Below are 27,690 nucleotides of genomic sequence, written 5' to 3'. Positions count from 1 at the left end.
AGTCAAAGGTTCAACATCCTGATTGACAGCTTTTAAGAGAATCCCGTCCCGTCTTTGTGCCCTGCAGTCTGCAACTTAAATAATGAGATTGAACTCCGTGTAATTGTCAGTACTCCTGAAGTTTTTTTTTTTTTTGCATCTATTCAATTATTTAAGTAAGTAATTTAAATTTTATCTAATTAAATTATGCAACACGCCTTGCAGCATCAACGTTCCCTCAACGTGGCAAGAAAGTGAAACGAACTGAAGAGTGTTATTTTAGAGCAGGGTTCAGTCACCAAACACGCAGATCAAAAGCAGATATCGATACAAGTGGGTGTTTTTGGGTGGTGGGATTCAACACATAACATACGTACTTAAGAGAACGACTGCTGCTTTTCATCCTTTATGTGTGTTTGGAGTCAACAAAGTTGAACAGTCTCTTTAAATATTAAAGCGCGCTTAGAAAGTTGTTTTTTTACACCGCCGGGGAAAATAAGCAGTGGCTGTAGATGACACTGGCTGAGACCCGACCTCTCAGCCGTTTGCCACTGTGTCAGCTCCACAGTGAGAAGGAGTCACTCCACTCGGCTGCCCGTCAGCGATCCTGGCTGTCAGGAAATCCAACGGGGTGCTTTCACCCCAGGGACCCGAGCCCCACACTGCTGGGTTTGCACTCCAACGAGCCTGACTATGAAAAAGACCCGTTCTCACTCTGACACCTATACAGTGTGTCCATATTGATTAACCCACATTTGTAGGAGTAAACACTTGAACCAAGCCTGACCAGCAAAAAGAAAAGGAAAAAAGAGAAAAAAGAAGGAATAAATCTGTAGGGCTGTGTGACCAATCGAGCCCAGAAATAGCCATCTAAAACGTTTGCTTCCCTTGTTGGCTCTAAAAGAAGCAGCAGTCGGTCTCTGCTCATCTGACCTCCTTTCTGATGGATGTCTATACCCCGGAGGAGAAGGAGCAGCTACCCATCACCCGTTTTTTGGCCTTCTGTTTGGGGAACTATATGCCTGGCAATGGCGCAGGGGCTTTCAAAAATAGGGTAAGGGTGAAGGATGTGTAAATAAAAGCTGTAGGAACATACTGAGACTATTTAAGTATCAAGGAGCTCTGATCCAATCAGGCACCTGAGATGATCACAAGGAGCCCTTTGTGACATTAAGTTTTGTCTTACATCAGGAGGTGTTTGCAACTCCAAGACAGGAACCAAACCCTGGAGGGGGTTTGCATAAATCCACAGAAATCCATTAAAAAAAAAAAAAAAAGAAAAGATTAGCTGAATAATGGATTTGTTATCCAACCAAAACGTAATCAGTAAACCATTTACACAATCAATGAAAAGTGTGTGTGCACCTAAAAGAACAATAGCAAGCATTGTTAGTTAATTAATGGCAGTCCCCACAGACGCCATCCCCACATAAGCCGATTCTTTTGTTTCACTGAGTTGCAGCATAATTTTTGTTTTTGCCACTTCAGAAATTATGGAGGGACATGTTGTCCTCTTTTTCTGCCATTTAAAAGACAAAATGATCAACAACAAAAAAAAAGAAAAAAAATATATAAATATGCAAAATAAACAATTTACACACACAAAAAAACAACCTGGAGCAGTTATTTAAAAATGTACGTTTTCATTCATTTTTTTCTGGGATTGGAAATCGGTTTTATCTGCAAGATACTAAGGTATTGCATGCAAAGGGTTTTTATGTAGAACAGGTTTGAATGTTGAAATCCCTATGGGGCAAATGTTTACTTGTTGCAACAGATAAGCCCAACCTTGTCTGCCCGTCAAACGCTGCCTTCTGGAATGCAATATGTCCCTATTTCAGCAAGAGAACCGGGCTGTTAAATCCACTTGTATGGCAGAAATATTTGACACTATACTATCAGTGCAGTAGGTGGATTACAGACGTAATGTAGGCTACGTGTAGGAATAGACTGAGTAAGTGACTTAGATTTAGTCAGCAGGGGGGATATTGTTACTGAAAGGTCTTGGCTTCACTATCAAGCTCAGTGAAGGTGGAAGACAGTGGATTTGGTCAATTGGCAACTGATCAAAAAAAGATAATCAAATGTGCTACTGCGCCTCTCCCTGAAGAGATTATGGAAGGAAAAAAGGGCTTTGTATGTGTCTTTACAGCCAAATAGTGAACTCTCACTGATAGTGGAATTAAAAGTGTGCGTCTATTGGCTGACATCATGTCATTTCATGCGCCCTCCAAACTTTATTCATTAGTTGAAGCTTACCTTATAGACATTTTCCGTAACGCGGTGAACCTCGTCGGTGCGAGACATCGTGGAATCTTCAGCCAGGACCATAAACGTAGATTGTCGTGAACCGTGTATCCGTGGAAAATTAGAAGGGAAAGAGGGAAGGGGGGGAAATGTTCACGAGTCAGATCAAACAAAAGGCGAGGCAAACTGCGCTCGTGAGAGAGTGAGACGATGCTGCGCTCCTGAAACACCCCACTCCAACTAAACACACCTTCCCTCTCCACAGCTGACAGCCCGCTGCTGCCTTCATGGACCCCTTCGCGGCTCGGATTTCTCGCTGTTAGCAGAAGTCAAAATGTAAAGTGTTCAGTGTTTTCCTCTTATAGATATCTGAAAAAACAGGAATAACTAATCTTTGTTGGAGAACTAAAATAAGCCTTTCGAAATTGTAATACTAAAGACTATTAGGATATTTAACAGACGGCTTTTAAAATATGTTTTGAAAGTCGAAACATATTTGCGTTCAGGCTACAAATTCAATATTTCCAACAGCATTTTAACGCAGTACCATCTTGTAAATTGTACTTCCCACCCACATATCTGTGTACCTTAAACACAGGCAAATTTTCAACAAGGCTTTTTCTTCAAAACATCCAACATTAAAAGTTTTTATTTGCCAGGAAAAAAAACGTCACATCACGAAGGCCTATTTATGTTCACACAGCTTTCATGTACGTGACAGTGACCGTGTCAACCCAAGTTCTTCCCTTTAAAGTGTGAAACCACATAAAACACATCAGCTAACCGAAAAACCATAAAGGTGAAAAGATAAAAGTCCTCGTCATTTAAGCAATCCAGCAAAATAAGCTCCTTAGAATCAGTGAGAGACATGTCCCTTAAAGTGTGTTCTTCTTCTGTTTACTCAAGGAAAGTTTCTGAGTCATGACTTCAGACTGTAAAGAAGTTTTTTTCTTGTATCATTCAGTCACCCAGTCTTCATTCATTATGCTAATTAGAGTCTCAGTGCACTCCTGTAGTATTTCCACATTTCAACCTGAGGTTTGCACTTTCTGTCAATAACCACACCCTCAACTGATTACATGTGACTGAAGACACCTGTTTAGAAACAGTCAAAAAAGTTAGTAAGTAGCGCCCTCTTCTGGAGGATGTATGCTATACAAACTGAAAAATGTGACCATAACTCTGAAACACATTGACAATAGAAGAATCTAACTATTGTAGTTTCAAAAAAGAGAAAAAAAGAATAAGTCTTTAGAGAAAAGTCAGGAAGACGTGTTGTTGCCACAGCTCATTTTAATATGGAAAAAAAGTGACAGTAAAATGATTTTATGTGTAAAACATCTAAAACACAGTCATTTTGTTGCGTTTTGCCAAAACTAGGAGAGTATCAAAGTGACATTGCTTTTCTATCAATGTCTATCAAGTTTCACTTCCTTTATGTAGATATTCAGAGGAGTAGAGTACAAACAGTGCTGATCCAGTAGAAGCTGTGAAGGTGCACTGCAAAGGCTTCACCTTCATCAACAAACATTTAAGGGTGAAATATTCAGAATCACAGAGTGGCTATCTGAATAAAGACAGCCAGCTTCAGTCCTATCACTTGGTGTGTCAGGCTGCCAACATCTCTCTCTCCACCTTTTTCTTTGCTTCTTTCCTCTCTGGAAATGAAAGACAAAGTAAAGCAAATATGATTAGTCTGGTAGCAAATACACATACTGTATGTGTGGAAATGAAATCGGTGTTGCTAGTCATCGTGATTTTATGTAATTTTGTGTTTACCATTAACCTGCCATGGGACTACAGATGGAAATTAGCTTATGGCTATGATCTTGCATATTGACCTGTTTATGTAAGCTTATCCCTATTTCAATGAATGAATAAATAAGTGAAATCTTATGTGAAATAAGAACTGTACCTGGTTCAGCTTTAGCTGCCTCTGGGACTTCAGGCATTGGCTCGGTGGGGACCTCAGGAAGTGCTACATCTTCTCCCTGTTTGGAACAAAGTGACAAAACAAAGTTACAATAAAGTTGTATGTCGTTTGGTTGCTACGACAAAAAAACATGTTTGAAACTCCTTGAAAGCTTGTGATGTTTGATGCAAGCTTCAGAATTCAGAAAGGGGGTCAAAAAGTAAGACACTGCTCACTTTGTGACCCCATCCCTAAAGTCTGTGAGACAAAAGAAGGATCTCGAGACAGCAACAAGCTATAGCTGCTTCTCCAATGCTCTATTTAAATCCACCTCCATATAGAAATGTGTGTCATTTAACCTGAACCTGTTTGACTGTATATTAGGTTAAAGGTAGATAAACTACTCATAGTCTGTTTGCTTTTTTTCTGTCAGATTGAGAAGACTTTGAGCTCTGTGTCTTTGTTCAAGTGTGGAAAAGAATAATGTGTGGTTTGAGAGGCTCGGCAGTGTGTGTCATCTGGAATAATGATTAGATCACAAAAGCAGAGAAAAATCTGCCATAATTTAATAATGATGCATCAACCAAAATGGAACAGTCGCAGAGAGTTTTCAATGATACAGCCCGCTATGACATCAAATCATGATGCTGTGGCTTGCTCCAGGAGGTAAAAGATCCCATTCGTTTTCACAATAGAGGCTTTCATTGTATGTTAAAACCATCCAAGATACACTAACCTCGAGTGTGAAAAGATGGTTTATGCTGCTGTGGGAGACGCATGTTCTTTTAGGAAAAACAGGGAATTTCTGTGAATACGTTCATGTATGGCCTCAGTTGACAGTAGAATGATGAAGTGTTCCTCAAATAGAGGTTTGACATTTAAAGAGTAAAGGTGATGTGATTGTCCATACCATGTATAGAAATATCTAAAGTGGGACGGTGTTATGACACCTGTTGTACTGTATATAATGGCTCCACACTGATCATTAAATTGTCTATCTTTCAGCCTGCACAGAGTCTTAGTGTTGTCTGTTAGATCAGAACCACGGCCGTGATATGCTGCGTTAATATTATCCAGTCTGTTGATAGATTCAGCTTTAGGGACATTTATATTATTCAACCCATCAGGGTTTATTCAAGATATCGGGGAAAAGAACTACACTACCCACGATGCTAATATTTCCCGCCCCTTGCCGCTGCATACCTACGGCTACTTTTGCTAGTAGGCTAGCTTGTTAGTTAGCTAAAACTAAATGTACTAATAACCTTGTTCTGATGCAGTGAGTTTCATTTATTCACAAAGTACAACACATGCAGTCACCGCATGAACACGGTAACAGCGACTAAAGTTACATTTAAGAAGAAGCGGTATCCTTCACGATGGACTGTGGGATGTGTAGTTCCTTGACTCCAAAGAGAAATGATGTACAGTCTTGCACCTTTCGCTGTGTTTTTTTTTGTGTTTTTTTTTAAAAGACGAATCAAATGTTTCTTATTCTCGAGTAGCGGTTGGCTGCTTGTTTTGGTTCAAGGCTTCAATCTCTTGATATGACGACTTCGTGAAATGTCAATGGAGGATTTCAATGGGAAGATTAACTCTTGGAAGCAGAGCTGCCGAAAACGTGAGGTCACTGTTGAGCGTCACCTGTATTCATCTGGTTTTGAGATACTCTCGTATGATTTTGGTAAACCAACTCTACCTGACTCAGCTCTGAATCACGCCTTTAACTACAGCCCTGCTCCAATGGTAGACAGCTAAAGCCGGTGGTTCAACCTGTGCTTAGTGTGTATGAGTGTGTGTGTAATATATATATGTGGAGACAGGTGTTACAAAAAACAACATGAGGGTGTGTGCTCAACAAACATGTTCTGTATCATTAAAGGTTAGACACGCAGCTTAACGTTTACCTGAGTGATAGCTTCGAGCTCGGCTAAAACGGCGTCCTCGTCCTCCAGGGTCAGGGCTCCAGCCAGCATGTCATCTATTTGCTGCAGGAGATGGAAAACACGTGTTATCTAACGAGTACATCATTCGGTGATGTAGAAAAGTACATGGAGAGTGATGAAAGCAAACGTTCTCTCTTATAAACATACAAACTGAAGAAAGGTGTAAAAGACGCTCATCGAGCAAACACTTACCCTTTGATATTCAATTGATTCTTGAGTCTCATCCAGGATTCTCTCCACATCTTCAATTGACATGATCTGTGACAAACAAGGAAAGTAATATGGGCTTTATGGAAATAAAGTAGTTTGCATGAAATGTGTTTTCTGAATATTCCGACTGGCTTGTGAGTTTTCTCCAGTAAGATCTGTGCTCTGTATCCGAGGACGCGCTGCAGTCACACCGCTGTAGTCGAGGCTTTGCCTCTTAATCCTTTAATCTTCAAACAATGTGCAGCAGCTACGCTAACAGAAACCGCAAGCTTTCTCTGCTGCTGCAACAATCCTTACCCTAGGATCACTTTAAAGAGAGTGTGCCTATCAGTGGGGAAACTTTCCCGTCGTTGAAGTAGACGCTCACATATTTAGCGCTTAAGGCGGGTGTATTATCATGTGAGTGTGGGAGGCGCTTTCTCTGAACACAAAAGCCATGAAAAGGAAGAAGAAAAAAAAAGGCATTAAAGTGTACCTACCTCATGCATACTCTTCAGACAGTCATTTCCAACCTTCAGCCCCTCAATGACTTTCATCTCAATTTGCATGAACTCGATATCCTGTACCTGTGAACAGATATTAGGAAGAGAAACAACATCACAGACATGCACAACCGAAGAAACAAGTTCAAACATTCATTGTTATGAAAAAGCACATGCTTTAAACGTGCAATGTGCAGATCTGGATTACAATGTTTACATTAAAATATCTAAATTCACTCTAAATGGACTGTGTCTCTGTTAAATATATATATTTTTTGGGAGTATTTTTATAACTTCAAATATTTCCGAAAGTCATCAAAGCCAGAGAAATTCATCATTTTATAGACATAATGGGACGTGTTTCGTGGTAGCTGCCACGGCAGACACGACATGCTTATTGTTGCCATGGGAACACTGGATGTTACGTCAAAGACCGCTACAGATGAAAGCGGGAAATGCCACTGAAGGCTGCCGTGCTGTTACTGTTTGTCCAGCTGTCATAAAAACTTCAAGGAAATACATCAGCAAATGTATCCTCTTCCTCAGGTCGGTTTCGCCTGCTTGTCTTCACAAGTCGACGCAGAGTAGCTTTGAATCGGGGGGGATAGTAGCGGAGAGAACTCCTCTTTCTCCCTGCAAGCCTAGATGTAATCTTTTGTATTATTATTGATTGAGAGCGCCCCCTGGTTGTGGAAACTACAAACTGTGCCTTTAATGAACTCAAACAACATTGATCTCAGGAAGATGGATTGCATTCAGTGTTATATTCTGTATAAATGTTGAATCCTCGTTCTTTCTTTTTTTAAACAAATCACATGAGCTATCAAACCAAATGTGTGTTTGGTAAATAAAAACTGGTCGGCAGTATCAGATTGTGTCATTTCTTAAAACTCACCATGCGCTCCAGGTTTGAAATCTGATTTTCAGTCTTGTCTAGCAGCTGATCCTGATAGCGTTTTTTCTTCAGAAGCAGCAATGCTTTTCTGTAATGACAAATATAAAAGGCATCACGTCACATCAACGCACCATCTTACCTCAAGTTTTTCAAACATAAGATTCAGATGATGACACAGCTGGTCTGCACCTCAGGAGGCTGAAAAAAAACGTCAATATCTATCTGCTGTTCAGCATGCGGAGCGTAAAGTCCTTCCATCCGTTTTCTTCCACGTATCCGAGGTCGGGTCGCGTTGGCAGCAAGCGCAGTAAGTCGAACCAGGCTTCCCTCTCCCCAGCAAAATCCTGGGGGATTCAAAGGGGTTCCCAGGCCAGACAGGATGTTTTTCCCTGCAGTGTACTCTCAGTCTACCCTGGGGTCTCCTCCCAGTTGGGCGTTCCCGGAAAACCTCCACAGGGAGGCGTCCAGGAGGCATCCTTATCAGAAGCTTGAACATCTCACAAGCATTCAGTGTTATATCAAATGAAAAAAACTTATCCTATCCAATCCCATTAATATAATGTTAGTATTTTAGGCAGAAAAGTTTCTGTTTGTTTTCTTTCCTTTTTATGATGTTCTTTTAAGTCATAGTGACATTGCTTCAGGTATTATAGAAAAAAAAGATGAAAACAGCTTGATCAGATTATCTGAATTCGCCAACTAAGAAGAATTAAAGCCTAACCAGAGATCAACTGCAAAAATGGTCTAAAAGAAGGGACCACAATGTTTTACACCTGATTGTAATGTAAGAGTTGCAATGAGGTGCAGCTAGTTCTTGAAAGGTTTTCACTTCAAAAAGGAGGGTGCATCATTCTGGAGAACACAGGAAAGGAGACATGGTTGTGTCTTGAACTGCCTCGTTGTTCAGCCCTGTTTATTTACATGCAGTATCGTTTGTATAGCATTCAATCATCGACTCAACACTGGAAACACTGTTGGATATCCGTACAAGGAGAGGACAGATTTCGTCACCAGGGTAAGGGATTAACAGAAACTATAATCCAGAACACGGTGTACTTGAGATCTGCTTCTTTTGTTTGCACATGAGGAGTTTACATCATCCAGCCCGAGCCTTTTAAGCACATATAAACATTCTAAACAGATGCCAATCATCACAAGACAAGCCTGCATTTGGTAGTGATGTTATTGATGGTTGTGCTGTCTGTATTTAGCTGTCATTGTTTGTAGCACCTTTTCCAAAAGCTGCACATCTCATCTGTTTGGCTGCTTTGGACATGTGGCCGTCTTTTGAGTGTGTGTTGTTAGTATCTGTTGGTATTGTCTGTATTCACAGCCAGTTACTTATTCATCAATTTAACAGCTCAGCATGTTGCACAGTGTAGGCTATGTGTTGTCAAACTGAGGACGGTTTTTTTCCCTCTCTCTTTTCACTTGTCATGATTCCCACAATAAAAAAAAATGGTGCGTTTTTGCTTACTCTTTCTTGCCATTTCTTAGGAGTTGCTTTGCAAGAAGACGCTCTTTGTCCAGTTGTAGGGTGATTCTCTTTTGGTACTGCTTCAGCTTATCTCTCTGCTGCTTCAATTGCTGCAGCAAAATAAAAAAAGACACACACATGTGACTCAATAGAAAGATGTTATAAATGCAACCCAGCAGATAACCTATACATGACAAACGCTGAACTAAAGTATATATGGACTTGTAGTCTAGCTAGCTGAGCATACAGCTTGCCCTGTATGGGGACTAATCTGTTGCTGTAGCCAGTATCAGCTCACCAAAATGGCTTTGTCCTGTTCGGTCACACGAGAAGGTTGACTCTTTCTCCCAAAAACGTTTCCCATTATTAAGCAACATCCCCTCCGCAACTCCCGTCATCAATAGACACAATATTGACTTTAATAGAGCAATATGCCATGAATACAAAAAGCCGAAAATGGCTAGCAGAGGGCTAGCTGTCTACCACCATGACCACAGTTTTTCCGTGTTTACTACGGCAAGCGGAGCAGGACATTTTAGCGGACGGCAAACTAAAGCGTTCACACACTTCACACACTCTTCAAAAATACTGTAACACGTAGACAGCACAGCAGAATAACGTGGAATATCATTTTGGTAACAGCTGGGCAAATATTTATCTTATTTAGAAACACACAGAGCGTGATGATGCTAATTGTAAGTGTACGTATTTTACTGAACAGAAAGGTGTAGTACGATCATTTACTTTATGTAAAAGTAGTCTACACAGTGATAAGAGGCATTGTTAGATTTAAACGATCGACACTCAAAACTTTTCTAAGTAGTATAACGGCATTGGATTATTGCTCAACAATAAGTAAAATTAGGACTGCCTATGATGAATTGCTTCCAAAATGACGTAGGCTGAAGTTCATAAGTGAAATAACAATGTATAACCCCCACGAATTCATTAATTTTTGAAAACACTGTATTTCATATGTATTTCATAAATATTCTTACAAACTAGTTTGTGGTGTAACTTCGTGTTGTTATTATTGTTGCAAATAAAAAGGAGCTGAGCACCCAGAAAGGGCGGACTCTAAAAATCATCCTGAGGTCAGCCCAGCATGACCTACTGACCGGGAAAGCAGGTTCAGCACCAAGGACAGCGATAAGGATACATCATCCAGAAAGTACATTTCCAACTGTGCTGAACCTGTGAATGTTTTGAACACCTGATACAATTTACAACGTTCTCCGTTTAGAACAGGTTCGTAAACGGCTTAAAAAAAAAGATCGTACAGCTAATTTTACTGAACTGATATACTGACTGTTAAGTAAGTGGCCTTTATTTTAATACTGGAAGAAGGAATATTTTCCACCTCTTGTTTATTTTCTAGCAGTCCAACTTCTCACTTTTCTATCTTTAAAAGGAACTCATTATAGATTCAGTATAATGTTGACAGTAAGAACAGAGGAATATTATTGTTAGACAGTACATACAGATTTGGGTTGCTGTGTGCAGATCCTTTATTAGTCAAGACAGCTATTTAACAGCTTGGAAATATTGTCTTCCAATTAGCAGTAAAGGAGTACTCAGGGACACAGTGACACCACTCTGTGATTACAGTGAGAACTGTGGGCACCTGAACAGGTGTGAGCCTATTGTTTTTGTCTCTATTGAAAGTAGCTCTATGTAAGGCCTTTTAATGCTAGCATCTCTCTTCATTTCATCTTAAATGTTCCTTTGATTAAAGGCACAGTTTGTACCCTTCTTTAAGATTTATTTATGTGGTTCAAGATATTTACTCATGTGATATAATCAAGCATTCGTCTCCCAAAAGTCTAGTCAGCCTAATTCAATTACTGCAGGTAATTCTAAGCTGTCAAAGATTCCAATGATTAGTAAACTGAGAAAAAAAAGACCCAGCAGCAGACAAAAGTGAATGAAGCATTTATTGTCAAACATTAGTTTCATACATTGTTTTACACAGCAGACAGCAGATCTCTACAACATGTTCTCTTTTCAAAATGGACAGTTGGCCCTAAAACCAACAAAGAAAAAACATTTTAATTATTTCACGCTATGTTTTACCTTCTGTGTCACGGCTCAGTAATAAATGGGAGGTGAACTGAATCCTATTTGTTTGTGCCTATTTAGGCCTGGGGGAATTTCCCCACATGCAACTGCTATACAGTCTCCAAACTAAGCAACAATGAAAAAAGCAGTATTGAACCCTCCAGCTATGAGTATTTAATTCAAAACAGAACAACAAGAGATGCGTGTGCCTGTTGCAGTTAAAGACTAATCACAAATATTGACTTGGAAACATCCTTTGCTGTTCACAAAAAAACAAACAATGTTAATATAAAGAAAGGTTGGACATATTCTCCTTCATTTTGTATAGAACCATTACAAATTAAAGAAAGGCTTAATATGATGGAATCATATCACTACCAGATAATCAAAATGCCAAGACGAAAAAGTCTCCACTCCCATCAATAATGACCAAACCATTGATCTTTTCCATGCAGACCATCAAACTAAAGCAGGAAAAGATTTGAAATTAATTTAGTTGAAATGCTCTTGATTTGAATCAAGAGAGATCTGGCCGTAAACAATGCTTCCATCGGAACAAGGGCATTTCGATACATGACAACAACAACAACAACAACAACAACAACAACAGTCCTCAGGTGAGTCTGTACAGGCCCCTCTCTGTTCAAAACTGCATGCAGGGCCTTCAGAGCTACTGCATCGATGTGTTACTGAGGTAATTGCCTCATGTGGCCTGCTTTCATGTCTCAGATTGGGACAGCGGGCTGCAGCTCCCGTAAACAGGATTATGCTATGGAGAAAGCCTCCTCGGTAAAGACCCAGAGTCTCAGACAGTCTCAGAAGGATTTAGTGGGTAGAACGCTACACCTGGAAGTCCGTCCCAAAGTGTCTGATTTGGGCATCAGTCATAGATAGATAGGTGGTCCTCATACTGGGCGAGTACTGTAAGGGAAACAATCAAGAGAGAAACATTAGCTCTTTTGCAGTGAAACAACAGCATCTTGAAACATCATATGAAATATTATAATGGTGTGGTGTGGGCTTAGTTTGGAGGGCATTTATTTTGATCGTGAGCTTGTATTTAATTAAGAAGGGGTAGATTTGTGGAATGGTGCTTTAATGAAGGAGGAGGAGGAGGGGAGGTCAGGTGGAGAGCAGACAGGGTATTAGCCACTGAAGAAGTAACACTCACATGTAACACTCTGTGGATAAAACAGAAGGTGCCAGAAGGTCAAAGCTCAAGCAGCTAGGATACTGTGTTGAGCTTTACTGGGGTCATTAGGTTACAAGTTAACACATACTGCACAGCAAGCGACCGTAGCAACAGAGGAAAAGTCGACAGTGCGTTACAAGGAGAGGAATGTTAATGAAATCAAACAAACTGAAAAACTTACGGTTTTTAAAACTCTGAGTGAAAAAAAAAAGGTGAAAAATAACAAAGGAGTTAGTTGCAAAAAAAAAGGTTAATATTTGGAAGTTAGATTGCACTGATGATCATAAATCAAACAAAGAAAGAAAAACAACCTCTCATCATATTTCCCCCTGCAGATTCATGAACTGCAGTACAGAAAAATGCCTTTTTCCGAAGTTTAAAGCATCCATGTCAGACACACACACACAAAAAAATGCAAATTAACAAAGCCAGTGCATTTTTAAAAATGTGCTTCACAGAGGGATTTAAATTTGAAACACCGGTCCACTTTTTCTCTCCATCTAAGAGGTATCTCATGTGTGCCAGATGCCGGGGATTGCAGTTCAAGCACTCGGTCTGCCACACAAACTGAAAACGTGATAGAAAAAAAGAAATAAACATCCTCCGCCTTAAACTGCAGATTTACCTGTGCTATCTGTAATCCATCTTCAGCTCTGGAGCAGCACCATGTGGTTACACACTATGGCTTCCACTATTTAAAAATAAATACATACCTGCACTGCCTTTTTGAACACATGTGCTCATCCCACACACACATATATCTTTAAATATGCAATCTATGAAAAATAATAAGGCAACAACAAAGAATTGATATGTGCCCAGTGCATGGTAGTAGTGAGAGTGTTGTTTGAATGCAGAGATGTCATTGAACCAGTCATGCATGCACTTCAGTCAGTGGCCAGCAGGGAGCAGTCTTCCATCACTATATCACTTCACTAAGTGTTGACAATGTGAGCCTCTACACAGTGTTTATGTACTGTGCTCCCTGTTAGTGATGCAGCACATTTGAGGTCAATAATGCCTTCATCTTCATCACACAAGGGACACTAAAGGTCCGTAAGGCCAACGCACCGAGGGAGGTGGCGATCCTCTCCCTATCAGCGGCACGTTCTCATATCGAGGACTCCCTCCAAACAGCATGTTCTGATTCCTGTGAGAGGATGAGGTAAAGAAAAGTGGTAAGAGATTAAAAAACGCTGGTTCTTCTATATGCTGCTATAATGTATCCAGCTCTTACATGTACTCAGGAGCAGGCATGACATTAGCAGCAGTTTGCGGAGGTGGATGAAGAGTGGCCTGACTCCCGAGGCTGCTGGTGTGGCTACAGAAACTGTGGATGTTGGACCTCCTGGGGTTGTAGGACATCCGTCGAGCCTGTGGGTTGAAAGGGTCCTCCTCGTCTATGTCGTCATATTCTTTGTCTCTGCATGAAAGTGGTAAACCCCCGCACATAGCACGTTCAGACAAAGACAGAAACAGAGAGAGTGCATGCATTAACACTTTGCAGGAGTGCGGGGCTCGGAGTAGGTAGGTAATGGGATAAGGGGGTTGCTAGATGCTGACCTGCTGGCCATTAGTGTCCACACTTTGAAAATCGCACCGAGCATGGCAGAAAGAGCGCAGCCAGCCAACAAGGAAAACAAAGACAGGTAGAGGAGCCCTTCTACTCCATCGTAGCACACACCCATGAGAGCATCCAGGTAGTCCTAGAAGTAAGAAAAAACAGTGAATACCTAACACACATACATAATTCAGTATTTTATTACCTTGGCACACAGAAAAAGAAAGTGCTAGTGATCAAAGTTCTGAACTCCCTCTGGGTTTGGTGTTCTCAGATCTGTGATCACACTCACAGGATGGTGCTTCCTTCAGATCGCTAATGTGTCGCTCAGATTTCATACATGTTTTATTTGCATGAGCCGCTCCCTCGACAACTGTTAGCCCCGCCACCACCCGGGGGAAGAGAGTCAGCCGATCCCACTCACGGATGGGGAACCAACGGACAATCATGACCAAAGAAAAAACTTAGCTTGGTCTAAAATACTTTAAAGAAATACACTGAATTTGCTGAATTGAAGGTGGTGTGTTTTAAATAGTGTTGTAGCCCTTGAAATCGGTCCTGGTCTAAAGACCGGCCTCGAGAACACTTTTTGAAGCTCTCGGAATTGAAAGCATTCTTACTCAGTTTTGTCTCGGTCTCAGACTTTGTCTCGGGTCTCAGACTGGGTGGACTCTGGATTTTAAATCAAGACCGGTCTAGAACCTTGTTGATTGCCGATGTTTCCACATCATTAATGTGATTAGGAGGAAAATGCCTCTTTCTCAAACAACAAATCACTTCAAATCAATTGCAGTTTGATTTCTTTCCCCCCAGTTATTTCAGAAACCTTCCCGGTCTACAGTGATTGACATGCCCACTGCACACAAGATGCTGTATCGTCTTGGTCTTGCCTCGCTCTCATCTGCCTTAGTCTTGGTCTTGGTCTGGTCTCTTTTTTTTTTATCTGTTGCTGTTGAGACTTCGAGAAGGTCATGGCGGACTTTAACAACAGAGATGGTGACCAACATGCACATTCTTAGACATACTCCGTGCACGATATGTTTTCCTTGCTGTGACCCTGATGTTCCTCTGATGACAAGCAAGTTAGAAATGCATTCTTCCTTTGTTTGGCACGAGATGTGTGAGGTTAGCCTATTAGAGGCACATTTCTTGCACTTCCAGCAAACTATCACCCTGTTAACACTGTGAAGACAGTCCCCCATCCTTCACCTTGTGCTATCTCTTTGCTTTTGTTCAAGAATGACACCCCTACACACAGTGTACACCAGTACAATCGTCACATGAAGGCTCCATTGATCTTAAAGTCTACATCTGATGTCGCAATCAGAGCAGCAAGAAAGACTCATTTCAGCAGTGAGATTTCTTATTCTCTTAACAGAAAAAAAAATTCTGACAATGTGAAACCTGCAAAGTAAAGTTGAGACTTTAAAGTGGTGAAAACTGGAGGTGGTTAAAAAAAAGCTAGCTCTGTAGCTGATAGAGAGTGAACTGGCAAATGTAATGGTGTATATGAACATGTCAGTCCAAGACAAGAACATAGAAATGGGTTAAAGTCGCTGTTCTTAGTAGCTTTGAGTTATGCTACAAAGAAGCGCCATTAAAAGGAGTCTGGTCGGATTCTGACCTCACCTTATGCAGCGCTCGGCAGTCGAGCAGGGCTGTTAGCTGGTGTACACTGAATTCTGTGGTGTTCAACACCCGCTGGATCCCCAAAAGGTCTCTCTGTTTAACAAGGTGTCAAAAAAAAGGAAAGCATTAAACACACTTTCCCACAGTTTTTGGTGTAATAGTCTGTCAGCCTTCCACTTACCTCGGCCGTGGGAAAGAAAGGCAAGGAGAACTGCAGCAATCCCTGGATCTGGATTTGCATGGTGGTCAGAGAGCGCTGGCAGGTTGTTATAGACTTTAAAATAAATAAATAAAAATAATCACCCAGCAACATCACACGCACAGCATAGATATCCAGCACAAACAATAAAAGGATCATATTAAGTAGAGCATTGTTTGGGTGCAGCGTGTCAACAAGTCATTTGGTGTTAAGGAAAGCTTTTTAATGCGCTTAGCCGAGGACACATTTCTTTCCAGACAGATAGGCGCAGATTATCCTTTCGCCACTAACCATCTCGCCCACCACTCCCTCACCAACCCTCCTTCCCTCCCCCCTTTCCCTCCACCCAATCTCAAAGCACAAACAAAAGAGTGATATTTATATCAACTAGGCCATCAGAGAAAAAATATGATCCGTACGCATACTTAACAGGGATCGTTTTAATCCCTAAATGGGTAGCGCAACAATAACAAAGGATGTGGGTTTAAATAATTATTACTCAGATTTATCATCCAAAAATTCCCTCAATGCATGCCACACACAAAAACACACACACATACACACACACACACACAGAGAAACTCCTGACATTGTAGAAATATTGTACTAAGAAAGGAGGAGAAGGTTAACACTAGTTTCAATTGAATTCAAGCGTTGAAGCCTGTTGCAAAAAGAAGGTGGAGCATTACTCATTGGCTAAACCTCGAACCAATCACACTCTATACTCCAACACAACACACAGAGCTCAGTGATAGATTAAGTGATCATGGAGGCTGACTTTATAGTCCTGTTCATGAATGTGTTACCCAGTCACCACCTCACTTTATTATCTGCTGTTCGTGGTCAATTTCAGCAAAGATGGCAAAAAAAAGTGCCACAGCTCCAAGTTGGGCTCAATAAGGATGTAAAGATGAATCGTAAAATCGTAAATAAAAAAATACATTCCAAGGTGTCAAGGTTTACATGGGTACTCTGAAAAACGAATGTCTACTGTACTGAATTCCACTGTGTGATCCTCACACTCCTTGGCTTCTTGTTACATGTGTGTTGTTTCTAAAGCTTTATTAGAGCAGTTTAACAAAAACACCAACAACGAGCCTCTTTGGAAGCTACGAGGTGTCTTAATGTTTTTTTGAAAAGGAAAAATAGAGAGCAAATGTCTTGAACGTAGAAACAAATCATTTTAACATGAAAGGCCTTTTGTGCAAGAGCTGGTAAATAAATAAATAAGACAAAAATGTTGCTCATAAGAGCGCCCTAAGGCAGGGATTATGCACAGGGTAAAGAGAGCCACACATAAAAAAGGGGAAATTCTTTGATCAAAGTTGATCACATTAAGTAATTCAATTAGTTTAGGGGGCTCATTTTTTCCAAACAGCAGATTAAAGCCTGATAATGATCTAGCAGCTTGGCATCTAACAAGGAAAAACTCATTTTAAAATAGAAATAGATTTTTCTGTGTTTGACTCAGTTATGCGGCTCCACGTGTGAGCAGAAAGCAGAGAATCTGATCATTACCTGTTGGAAGGGGTTTGGTAGATTCGGACTGCAGAACAGATAATAGTGTGTAACATCTGCAGGGTGAAAGAGACAGTAGGTGAGATGAGTATCATTTCTTTACATTTAGAGGAAAAGTTGTATTTACATTTCTCTAACAGGTGAATTACCTGCGCTGATGAAATCGTTGGTTTGGTTCACAATGAATTTGTCTGGAGACACGCAGAAGTCACTGGTGCCCTGTGCAAAAACAAATAAAGGGAAAATACTGTAATATGCAAGATAAAAAAAAGGAGTGCAGCATCCATTCAACGCCAGAAACCCGAGCCAATTTCTTGTGCTGCGGCTGAGTAAATCTGATTTAGCAATGGGCAGTTATTGACAATCTCTCAACAACACAAAGTATTTGTTTTACAGGCTTGTTATCACACTGAGAGCGGGTGAGCCTGTAAAATGCAAGTATTCCCAAAAATGCCCACAAGATGTGCCCAACAGCAAGCATGCCCACACACATACATGCTCACACACGCCTCTCCATACATAACGAGATAGACACACAGTTTAAAAAAAAAAAAAAAAGCAACAGAAAAAAAAAAAAATGGAATATAGCCAGAGAGCCCAGGCTCTATTGACCATGTAGAGCATGTCATGCTTGGCTGGCCGGGTATGAAATCATCTAAATATTTCCCTGCTCTTTATTTCACCCGTAGAGATCTGCTAATGTTCGACATAAACAATTAAGGGATCAAGGTCAAGCAGACTCTGAGCGATTAGATTTATCCGAGACAGAAATAAAACTCTTCACAAAAAAAGAAAAAGATGAAAAACTCAAATAACTTGAACAATTATGTATAAATTAATAGCTGGCGCTGAAACTGATCAAGTTTAAAGAGCTTGAGAAAAGTTTCGGCTCAAAATCGGAATCTTTTTTACTTCATCTCTGTAAGTGAGCCTCAATTTAAAACAGTGTTCTTAAAAAGTGCAGCTTAAAAAGAGCAGAGCTGATCGATCTGACAACATTTTAAACAGAATAGCTGGTGATGGAGTGAAGGAAGCTGTTTCATTCTTTATTGTTGATTAAGATTTACTTTATTTATCCCGCAAGGGGAAATTCAGTGTTTAGACTCTGATGATCATGCAACACACACATTGGCTGACATATACTCATGCACAAACAGGATTCTGTGGACATGCAGTGATCGAGCTGGCGAGCTGGGCAGGCGCTCAGGGAGATTTGGTGTGTTGCTCAAGGGCATCCTGGCAGTGCTCAGGAAGCGGTCTTGCACCTCTCCAGCTACCTGACAAATTTCTTGAACCGGTGACCCTCCGGTTCCCAACCCAAGTCCCTACGGACTGAGATACTGCTGCCCCCGTCTGAGGAGATTTTCGGTGGTTGTGAAACGCACTGAAATAAAGACTGAAAACTCTTCATGAGCTCAAAGTTAATAAGAAATCATCAGCAAAAAGATTAACCACTTCTGTACATTTATGTCCAATGCTGGAAACAGCCGGTAGGGGGTAGGTGTCTGACCGTTCTATTTACATTTCTTATGGTAAAGATTGCCAATTGGTGATACCTTTTATACTCTAAAAAAGTAGTATCATATTTTATATTTAGAAAAAAACGTCTTAATTATGTTAAAGACAAAATCAGCAAAAATGTAAGAGAATCCCTGAGAGTCCACAGGGGTCACAAGAGTGTACAGAAGCCAAATGTTATTCACAAAGTTTGAGTAGTGTTTTAATGGATTCATGACTTCATGAATAAAGGTTCCTGGAGTCGGAGCGTTTTTAATGATCTGCTTTACCATCTGGTGATCGATGCTTGTGCTGATCTGTTGACACTGACATGAAGCTGTTATTGTCTGAATGCTGCTGTGATCAGGTTCTTTCTGCTATTCTGCTTTATTTTCACTGATGGAACTTAGAGTTGGCGGTGAAACTGAATTGCCCTTCTGGGGATAAATAAAGTTGTCTAAAATGATCAAAAATTCCATCTCAGTTTCCCCGAGATGATTGGTTGAATCTAACAATCCTGGTTTTCTAAGTCCTATCCTAAAGATGTTGCTTTTATGTTATTTAGAACATTGAAAAAAAAACACCAAAAAAACAACAGAAATATGTACATTTGAATTGCTAAAATCTGCATTTTCTGCCATTTCCCCCCCTGAAACATCCCTCTAATAATGAAGAGATAATCAGTTTCTGACAATCACCTCGACGATCGGCTAATTGATTGTTGACATTTTCATTGATTTGTTCCCGGTTATACAGGTGCAAAGCGTGACAACACACATAAAAGGCCTGCCTAATTTGACTTCATGGCGTTCTTCTTTGAGACATGCATGCATTCCTCCCTCAATTTGAAACGACATATCGCTAAAGATTACTGCAACCCACATGACATTTGTTTTCAGGAGGAAAAACAGTTCAGCAACGTAGAAAGCGCTGTAAGAATGTTACCCTTCATCTCCGTCTCATTATAACGGGGACATTTTGTTTATGCTGCTTCTCATCAAATATGTATACATTTATGAGAATTTTCTAGGACGCCACCATCGTCTACCTTCCTTTCAAGACGCACCATGTTTTTTTGCAACTTGCACTTTTTGAGTTTCATTTTTACTGTCACATATTTCGAGTGCTCTTTGATAATCCACTTGTGTGTGGTGGACAGGCCTTGCCTATTAATAACTATAGGCAAAAGAAGTCGAGCGAAATTACCTCGGCCTCCTTGTGACATAACAGTGACTGACAGATACATGCAGAGAAAAGCTGCTCAACTTCTCTGAATAAACTGGACTGAGAGGTCAGAGGTTTAAGTGCTGGGTCTTTTTTTTTTTTTTTTACACGATAATGAGCTTCACTAAACAACTGGCAGCTCAGTGGAAAAAAAAAAAAGCTAGGCAGTCAAAGACAAACACATTAAACGACTACGTCTCACACATGATGTCTCCTTTTTAAACGCCATCCTTCTCTCTCTCTCTTAAAACAGCATCCAGATGTAAAATCCCGCTGGATAATCCACAGACGGGATAATCTGCGGGGAGGGGGGGGGGGGGGTTGTGCAGAGGAGACAGCTGAAGAAGGCATGGAAGCATAAGGGTTACTTTCTGTACCCCAGACAGTGTCCCTAATACGAACTTCATCCAAACACACTAAGCCCAGATGTGCTGAACAAATGGTGCACAAACAGAAAGAGAGAACAGTCTGTCAGAAAGGAGGACGCCATAAGGAAAGGAAATAAAGCCGAGCAAAACAAAGGGAGAGGGGTTTTTTTTTTCTTTTTTCTTTTTTTGAAGGCAGAGCTCGTAATTAAGGCTGGAAACAGCTTTGTTTACAGCACAGAGGCTAAAGGTTGATTAACCTAAAAGGCTGGGGACTTGTAATCAGCTTTACTGCATGACTGATCATAGAAGAAGAGCGCCCACTGTATACTAACATATACACACACACTCTTAAAGCAGGAAAGGATGTCCAGGAACATATGCTTAATGACAGGTAAATCCCTGGGAAGCGGAGTAAAAGGAAGCATCACTGTCCACCTCAGTGCTCACAACTTCAACTCTACATTTAGGTGAGACACTTGCAAAAGGTGTCTGAGCGTTCCAATCTAAAATGAATAAATAAATAAAAAGCATGTGTGAAAAGCCAATCTTTCTCAGAGATTTTTTTTTTCCCCTCTTAAATAAATAAAAAGATTGTTTTCTCACCACAGCTGTAGCAGCGCCCACTCCAAATGAAGCCCAGCTCAGGATCAGAGAGAGCGCTACAAAAACCATAATCCTGCAGGAAAAACAGCAAATGAAGGAGGGTGACAGAGAGTAAGGACAAAGACAAAGATAAAACAACTTCTTGCTAGATTCATTTGTAAACACTAGAATCCTACAATAGCTCTATTGTCTTCAGAAATAAGTTTTAATTGAGAGGAAAAGAGCATAGTGCAGGTCTTAAAAGGTTGCAGCTTAAGATAACACGACTTTATTATGACAATGCGACAGTGATAATTCCACCTGAAGTCTTTATTGTGTCTTTAAAAAGTCTTTAATTGGCTGCGCTTCCCGCCAATCATAGATGTACTAGCTGTCGATTAAGGGGCGCCTCGTCACTTTCAACACAGTCAATCAAAGCTGCCACGCAAGTTCAGTCGTCGACCCCCCTTTTTTTAAGGTCTTCCGTCGTAAAGCGGTGAAAGCGTTCAAAAGGCTGTTAACGTTGTCATTGTTATTTATGACAGAAAACGCACGGGGAAAAAAAAAAAATCTTAGTGACCACCATCAGAAGCGCGAGAAAGCGCTGCAAATTAAAAATTGGCCCCCTGATGGATGTAAAAAGGCTGCAACCGTTCTTAACTCGCTGCTCTGACCATCTTGAAAGCACCAATAAAGCAGCCTGAGAGCACTTAATAATTAGTTAAGGGAGAGGCAGGCTCATCCTGCCCAGGCGATCAATAGGCATTAGAGAGAGCCATCAGAGGAGGAAGTGGAGAGAGATCCAGAGCATCATCAGCTAACACTGACACGTAGGCTTGACTAAATTGGGCAAATGGGATGAAAAGTCTGGACTGTGGATTTCCTTGTAAGCCATCAGTGTTGGTTTGAATTAAAGGTTGAAAATGACTACAATCGAATGTTCCTCTCACTTATCGTCTATACCTTTCAGAACTACGGTGGTTCGATGTTCACTCGAAGATAGATACTGACCAGTACGTTTAATTGAGATCATGTTTCACTTAATAAGGTTGCCTGTAAGGACGAGAGGAATAAGCAGTGCAATTGCCAGTGCAATGATGAAAAATGCTAAAGCTAGGGCTGCTAATGGAGTGACCTATATGGTGCCGGAGAGTGCCCTGTCTGTCTGCAGTCTGTGATCTGAGCAGAGGTTGATGAGATGCAGAGATGGACTTGGAAGAAAATAAAAAGCCTCAGAAATCAGATGCAAATTCCTCCACGCGCACACTCAAAGCACGTACATGATCAGCAGCCATCGAGACTGCTTGGCCATTCCCAAGCACATGGCCAGGCAGATGACCAGATCCAAGATCAGCAGCAGCAGGAAGGCGAGCCATCTACAGGAAAAGAGGGGGGTGGGGGGGGAGGGGGGAAGCATCAGTTTCACAATCCTGATTGAGCACTTTCGCTTGCGGAGAGCGCACTTCATGCACATGTTAGAGCCTCAGGCAACATATGTTTGCCACTGAATCTGTGCTGTCTGTGCGTGCTGTATTTGAGCATTCTTGTCTCCTAGTTAGAACCCATCTGTTTCAGGTAATTTTCAGCCTGTTGGCTTAATAATTCAACACCACAAATCCATGGGCATTAATTTTTCAAGCTCTGAAAATGTCCTTCACAGGAATGGCCTACAGTGAGCCTGGACTATAGAAGTGTGTGCATGTGTGTGTGTATGTGTGTGTGTGTGTGTGTGTGTGGTTTATTACCAACCAAACCCGTGGGAATACTTATGACTCACTCTTAACTCTGAAAGCTCCATGAGAACTGTTAATCTTGCAGCAATGACGAGATGCATTGATTTTTAGGTTGCCACACAAACAGCTGGATTGTGAAGATGCTGTATAATGATACTGACTCCCTGAGGCAATACTGTAGTTAATGTTTTCGCCTGTACACAAGGGTCACGAGAAAATGTAGTTCACTCACTCCATGAAAAGAAATCTAGAGGTACCTTAACTGACTTTGTATATGAGCTGCAGGCTGGCTAGTCCTCTGCCTGAGGAGGAGGGCATACGGATGGATGAAAACTGCTCTCGCCTTTATCTGAATAAATACGTTTTTTTCCGAGCACAGGGACGGCGATGAATTCAAAAAAAAAAAAAAAAAAAGGGAAAGAGGAGGGTATGATATTGGAAAACAGCATGGTATCATTTTTTTCCCCCGCTGTTTGAGTAACACTAGGGTTGGCCATAACATTTGCTGCTCATCAATAAGTCCTGCCACAGGCTGGTCATAGCCCAATGGCTGCATGAAATCCAATCAACACCCAGGAGATTAGAGTCAGAATGCACAGAAGTCACAGCAACTGTGGCTCAAAAGGAGGATCAGGTGTCTACACTGTGAAAATACAGCATGTGGGGAAATGTTTGCATGGGATACATGAAAGGAATGTGTTATTGACTCGCTAACAGTGATATAGCTGTGTTTATTTATGTTCTCTGATGGCAGGATTCAGAATTACCACCTATTGTATGTTCTTTTTTTTTTTTTTTTTTAAAGAAAAATATAGTAACTTTTATTTCGTAACTATTTATATGCCCACACATAATTTAAACACATGTTGGCATAATCACTACATTTGATAATTTGGGTTGAGCTTTATTGCTTCTTCAAGACATTAATAAAAGACTCGTTTTCCATTTTGTAAAAGCTCTGCTTTTAGAATTTATTTATTTTTGCTCCGTTTTTTTTCAGGCACAAAGACTTTCAGTAAATTCTGTAGGTTTACATGGCAACCAGACGGACTTCATTTCCTGAATTATGAATAATCTGCTCTGTTGTATAGTGTTGATCCTTGAAAAAGAAGAAGTTCTCATGGAAACTGAGTCTTCTTTGCTCATTTCACAAACAGAGATAGAGTCTTGTGAAGTCTAAAAAACACATTGCCATTCTAACAAAAAGCTGATATAACAGTTTTACATTTATGCTCATTTTCATAAAAAAAGTACTTAACCTCATAGTGCTCATAGCAGTGAACATTTATGGTTTCAATAAAAACACATATCCATATATCAACCTCCTAACTAGAATCAATGTGTTTTAATGCATTATGCATCTCCTTTAGGTGAACGATTCTCAGTAAAACTATCCTCTCTGAACAATTTTGGGGATTGGGGAAATTCTGGTTTACACGCTGTTATTGAGAGTCATACTGCTTACACACACACACACAGGCCTGAGATACACACACATGCACGAGCAGGTCCTGTGGACAGGCATTAAGGAGCGATGACAGAGTGGGGCTGCTACACAGTTAACTAGGGTTCGATGCCTTGCTCTGGAAGTGACCTGGCACCTCTCCAGCCACTTGATGCAAACTAAGACCCGGCTACATGGGGACTTTAACCGCCACCCCCTACAAACTGAGCCACTGTAGCCCCGGACAAGTCTCAGCTGTGGAGGTTATCTAACACTGCCTATTTAGTTAAGAAGATAACCGGGGCAGCAGTAGCTCACTGTGTAAGGACTTGGATTATGAGCCGGAGGGTCACCGGTTGAAATACCAGTGCGGACCAAATCTGGAAATTGGTCAGGTAGCTGCAAGGTGACTTCCTGAGCACTGTAGAGGTGCCCCTAACCAAGGCACTAAACCCCCCCCCCCCCTCCCACCACCTCACTGTGGGCAGCTCCCATCTCTCCATTAGTGTGTTTGTGTGTTTTTCAGCCTGCGTGTGTAGCGCGTCTCAGACACTGTGAGTGTACACAGAAGTTAGAGGCCAAGTATCAGGACAAGGTTATTTCCTAATGTGCACATTATGGTCGAAAATTATATCTATGTTGGATGTAATTAGAAGTGCTGAGTTACATTCCCATCATACAGTATGTTGTATTGGCTGCATTACACTAAATGAGGCTGTGGAATGAATAGCACTTCACTGTTTAATACGTTATAGAGTGACAGCTTTACACATTACAGTTTTACTTCAACTAAATCTGCATCCTACAGAGACAGTCATGAGTTATGAGTTGAATGTGATACGATGGCACTCACTTCAGGTCCCTACAGAATCTTCATGCATACACACACACACACACACAGCATCCACATAAACCCTGATTAACTTTGTGTCTATAATGTAAAACTATCAATGCAGTTCTGTGGCAGAAGGTACCACGACACTAAATCTGTCTTCTTTTAGTGTCTCCTTCCAATTTAGTCCAATTTACTCTCACGCTACAGTAATGAACCAGTGGCAAATGTGAAACATCACACCATAACGGCACTATGAAGTTTTATGTGGACCAAAATAAAACAAGCTAGAGAAGCTATCAAATTACCGTCACAGTTTGTAGCAGCAGCAGCCTTCAGAGCCTCATAAATTAGTCCCTATCTCCTGAATTAATGCTGGATATTTTATTCATTTGGACTACTTTGTTGTTGATTGGGTTTGTTATGTATCTCTTGGTTTACTGGATCAGAGTTTTGGTCCTTCAATGTTGTTGTTTTCTTTCCACAGAACTCTAAAGAAGAAGAACACATCTCAAAGACAGAACCACATCAAAATAAGAACTGCAATCAATGTGAGCCATGGTCTGCGGATAAGGAGATAATTCATGGACTAATAACCACTCTGCAGAGCATTACATTCAGTGAGAGCAATAAGCATTCAAGCTCAAGCTGCACAGTGGGCAACACGCTCAATTTCAGCTTTCATTTATTTAGCAATGTGGAAAAATAGCTTTTCCGGTCTGTGTTCCGGAGGGGGGATCAATAAAATCCCATCTGCTCTGTGTATCGTCTGGACCACTTATGGTCTCATTCTGAGCTGCATGTTTACTTCAACCACACACACACACGCACACATGCACACAATAAATTAATGTCAATCACCCTGGGGGAGTAAATAAGGCGCCACCTACCTGTAATACTCAATGAAGGCTGTTTGGTCAGCAATAGCTGCCAAGTCAACATTGGCTTTGTTGATATCCGGCAGGGCAGTCAGCTCGCGGATGACGTTATTGATCATAAGCCGCATGAAACGCAGAGACTGAAGGTAGTCAGACCTCGTGGCAAAGATTTCATCCAGACGTTCCAGGTGTAGTTTAAGTCCAGTTTCTACATTACCCACGGACCCAGCAACCTAAAATTAAAAGAAAGAAAAAAAGATCAGAGAATAGAGAATAGAGAAAAAAAAAGCAGATAACAGGGTAAAGGAGGAGAGCAAGAAAGGAAAAATATATGAGAAAACAGGGTCAGAAGGAAACAGGAACATAAATAAATTCATAAAAAGCAGATATTCATAAGATTGAAAGTATAGAGAGAGGTGAAAGAACCAAAGGAGCAGTCCCCCGAGAAAAAGATTAACTTTTCTCTTCAACCGCATGTTTCATTCAGGTAAACAACGTTAGAGTGGAATACTGATAACAATACCGAGGAGACCTGTTATCACAGGGGTCTTTGATAGTGAGAACAGAGTGGGTGGAGGCATGGTGGAGTAGAGTAAATACATTTGACTTTTCTGTTTCAACAAAAACAATGTGCGACAGTAAACACTTGCACTTTCACAGCATCAATAAGGCTAGAAACAGGTCGATTCGAGCCTGATGCTGACAGGGAAACTACTTTCTCTGTAGCCACACTTCATGTCATTTACAATCAAAGGCTCAATGCCTTGACTCAAATGTACAGTTAAAAAAAAAATGCTTAAAAGTTGCAAACAGACCGAAAACAAAAGTTTGGATATTTCAACATTTAACATGTTAATAAGTGCACTGTAACGTGGGTGAGCAAACTGTCGCTCTGGATTCTGCTGCATGTTGAGACAGAAACTCCAAATCAGCAGTGGCAAACTAGAAAGTCAGTTAAATGTGGGTAACTCTTACATGTCTGTGTCTGAGTCACTAAAGTTGCACCAATTGGGAAAATCAGGGCTGATACCGATGTTTGAACAACAATTAAGCTAATTGCCAATTCATATAGCAAGTTTATTCAACATGTGACCAAGTACCTGAATCAGTCATAGGTGTGCGACATGGGCAAGGTTACACTGATTTGGCTCAACAAATAACCATTTGCTGTTGACATTAGTTCATGTAACATCATTAGCAGATGTGCTGCTGTCTGTCAACCGAGCCAATATCGACCAACATCAATGTTGAACCGATGCATCCCTTACAATCTTTTCTCAGTGCACACATTGACCAGAAGGCTCATCTAGCCTACTACATGACATATCTTCAATTTTACTAAAAGTGAATCGTATATATAACACAACTTTAACCACAAGATATGAGAATAGAACAGATGTTCCCATTTTACTCTCAGCCACAGTGTGAATAAGTCTCTCTACTTTAAGTGCATTCGCCAGATTCCTGAAAACTGAGAAAAAAAAGTAAATCTATGAACAAAAAATAGTTGCAGGATACTTAGTAAAGTACTACACATTTAATGAGTGAACCCTTGTTTAAAAAGTACACACGTTCCCCACTCACACCCAAATGACTTTGTTATAACTTTATATTTACTTTAAACTGTGTGGGAGGCTTCACTAATTCTTAAAGGAGGTTACTATTTTGTCCTTAGCTGAAGCAGTTTTCAGTGTCCTTACTTTTTTTTTCTTTATCTCTCACATATTTCCTTCATTACACTTATGACTTCTTAAACACCTTCAAATATTCTTAGCAAGACTGTTCATTCCCACGCTATAAAAACTAACCACAAAAAAGATCGATATA

General features: G+C 40.7%; 3 protein-coding genes across 7 annotated transcripts in view; all 3 read right to left on the bottom strand.

Moving 5' to 3' along the window:
- LOC306838606 (BAR/IMD domain-containing adapter protein 2-like) overlaps window positions 1-2,492 on the bottom strand; it is a 61,395-nt gene extending 58,903 nt beyond the window's left edge. For all 5 annotated transcript variants that reach the window (XM_079366902.1, XM_079366900.1, XM_079366898.1 and 2 more), the window contains exon 1: window positions 2,239-2,492. In XM_079366902.1, coding sequence (XP_079223028.1) covers window positions 2,239-2,310 — 72 coding nt within the window. In that variant the 5' untranslated portion in view covers window positions 2,311-2,492. The remainder of the gene's footprint in view (window positions 1-2,238) is intronic.
- Window positions 2,493-3,501: 1,009 nt separating this feature from the next.
- Window positions 3,502-9,669, bottom strand: LOC306838609 (charged multivesicular body protein 6-like). The gene is made up of 8 exons (XM_079366907.1): window positions 9,447-9,669; window positions 9,149-9,258; window positions 7,672-7,759; window positions 6,774-6,860; window positions 6,277-6,342; window positions 6,046-6,126; window positions 4,142-4,217; window positions 3,502-3,884 (listed from the first exon to the last, which is right to left on the bottom strand). Exons 1-8 carry the CDS (start codon window positions 9,510-9,512, stop codon window positions 3,835-3,837), a joined length of 624 nt encoding a protein of 207 aa, XP_079223033.1. The 5' UTR covers window positions 9,513-9,669; the 3' UTR covers window positions 3,502-3,834.
- Window positions 9,670-11,065: 1,396 nt separating this feature from the next.
- Window positions 11,066-27,690, bottom strand: part of ttyh2l (tweety homolog 2, like) — a 32,602-nt gene continuing 15,977 nt past the window's right edge. Inside the window, exons 4-14 of the mRNA XM_079365938.1 lie at window positions 25,876-26,096; window positions 22,257-22,352; window positions 20,998-21,070; window positions 17,455-17,524; window positions 17,306-17,361; window positions 15,770-15,862; window positions 15,589-15,681; window positions 13,962-14,104; window positions 13,636-13,821; window positions 13,470-13,548; window positions 11,066-12,127 (exon numbers count right to left, since the gene is read on the bottom strand). Of these exons, the coding sequence (XP_079222064.1) occupies window positions 12,047-12,127; window positions 13,470-13,548; window positions 13,636-13,821; window positions 13,962-14,104; window positions 15,589-15,681; window positions 15,770-15,862; window positions 17,306-17,361; window positions 17,455-17,524; window positions 20,998-21,070; window positions 22,257-22,352; window positions 25,876-26,096 (1,191 nt within the window). The 3' untranslated portion in view covers window positions 11,066-12,046. The remainder of the gene's footprint in view (window positions 12,128-13,469; window positions 13,549-13,635; window positions 13,822-13,961; window positions 14,105-15,588; window positions 15,682-15,769; window positions 15,863-17,305; window positions 17,362-17,454; window positions 17,525-20,997; window positions 21,071-22,256; window positions 22,353-25,875; window positions 26,097-27,690) is intronic.

Source organism: Symphodus melops (assembly GCF_947650265.1).
Source record: "Symphodus melops genome assembly, chromosome: 17".
NCBI classification, from domain to species: Eukaryota; Metazoa; Chordata; class Actinopteri; order Labriformes; family Labridae; genus Symphodus; species Symphodus melops.
This window is presented reverse-complemented; position numbering and strand designations above follow the sequence as displayed.

What these genes read in the sequence shown, in the direction of transcription:
- LOC306838609 (XM_079366907.1), bottom strand. Translation starts at nt 9,512, where the DNA reads ATGGGAAACGTTTTTGGGAGAAAGAGTCAACCTTCTCGTGTGACCGAA. An exon ending in AATCAATTGAATATCAAAGG is followed by an intron (nt 6,127 to 6,276) that starts GTAAGTGTTTGC and finishes CATCTCCTGCAG; the next exon opens with CAAATAGATGACATGCTGGC. An exon ending in AGCTCGAAGCTATCACTCAG is followed by an intron (nt 4,218 to 6,045) that starts GTAAACGTTAAG and finishes TGTTCCAAACAG; the next exon opens with GGAGAAGATGTAGCACTTCC.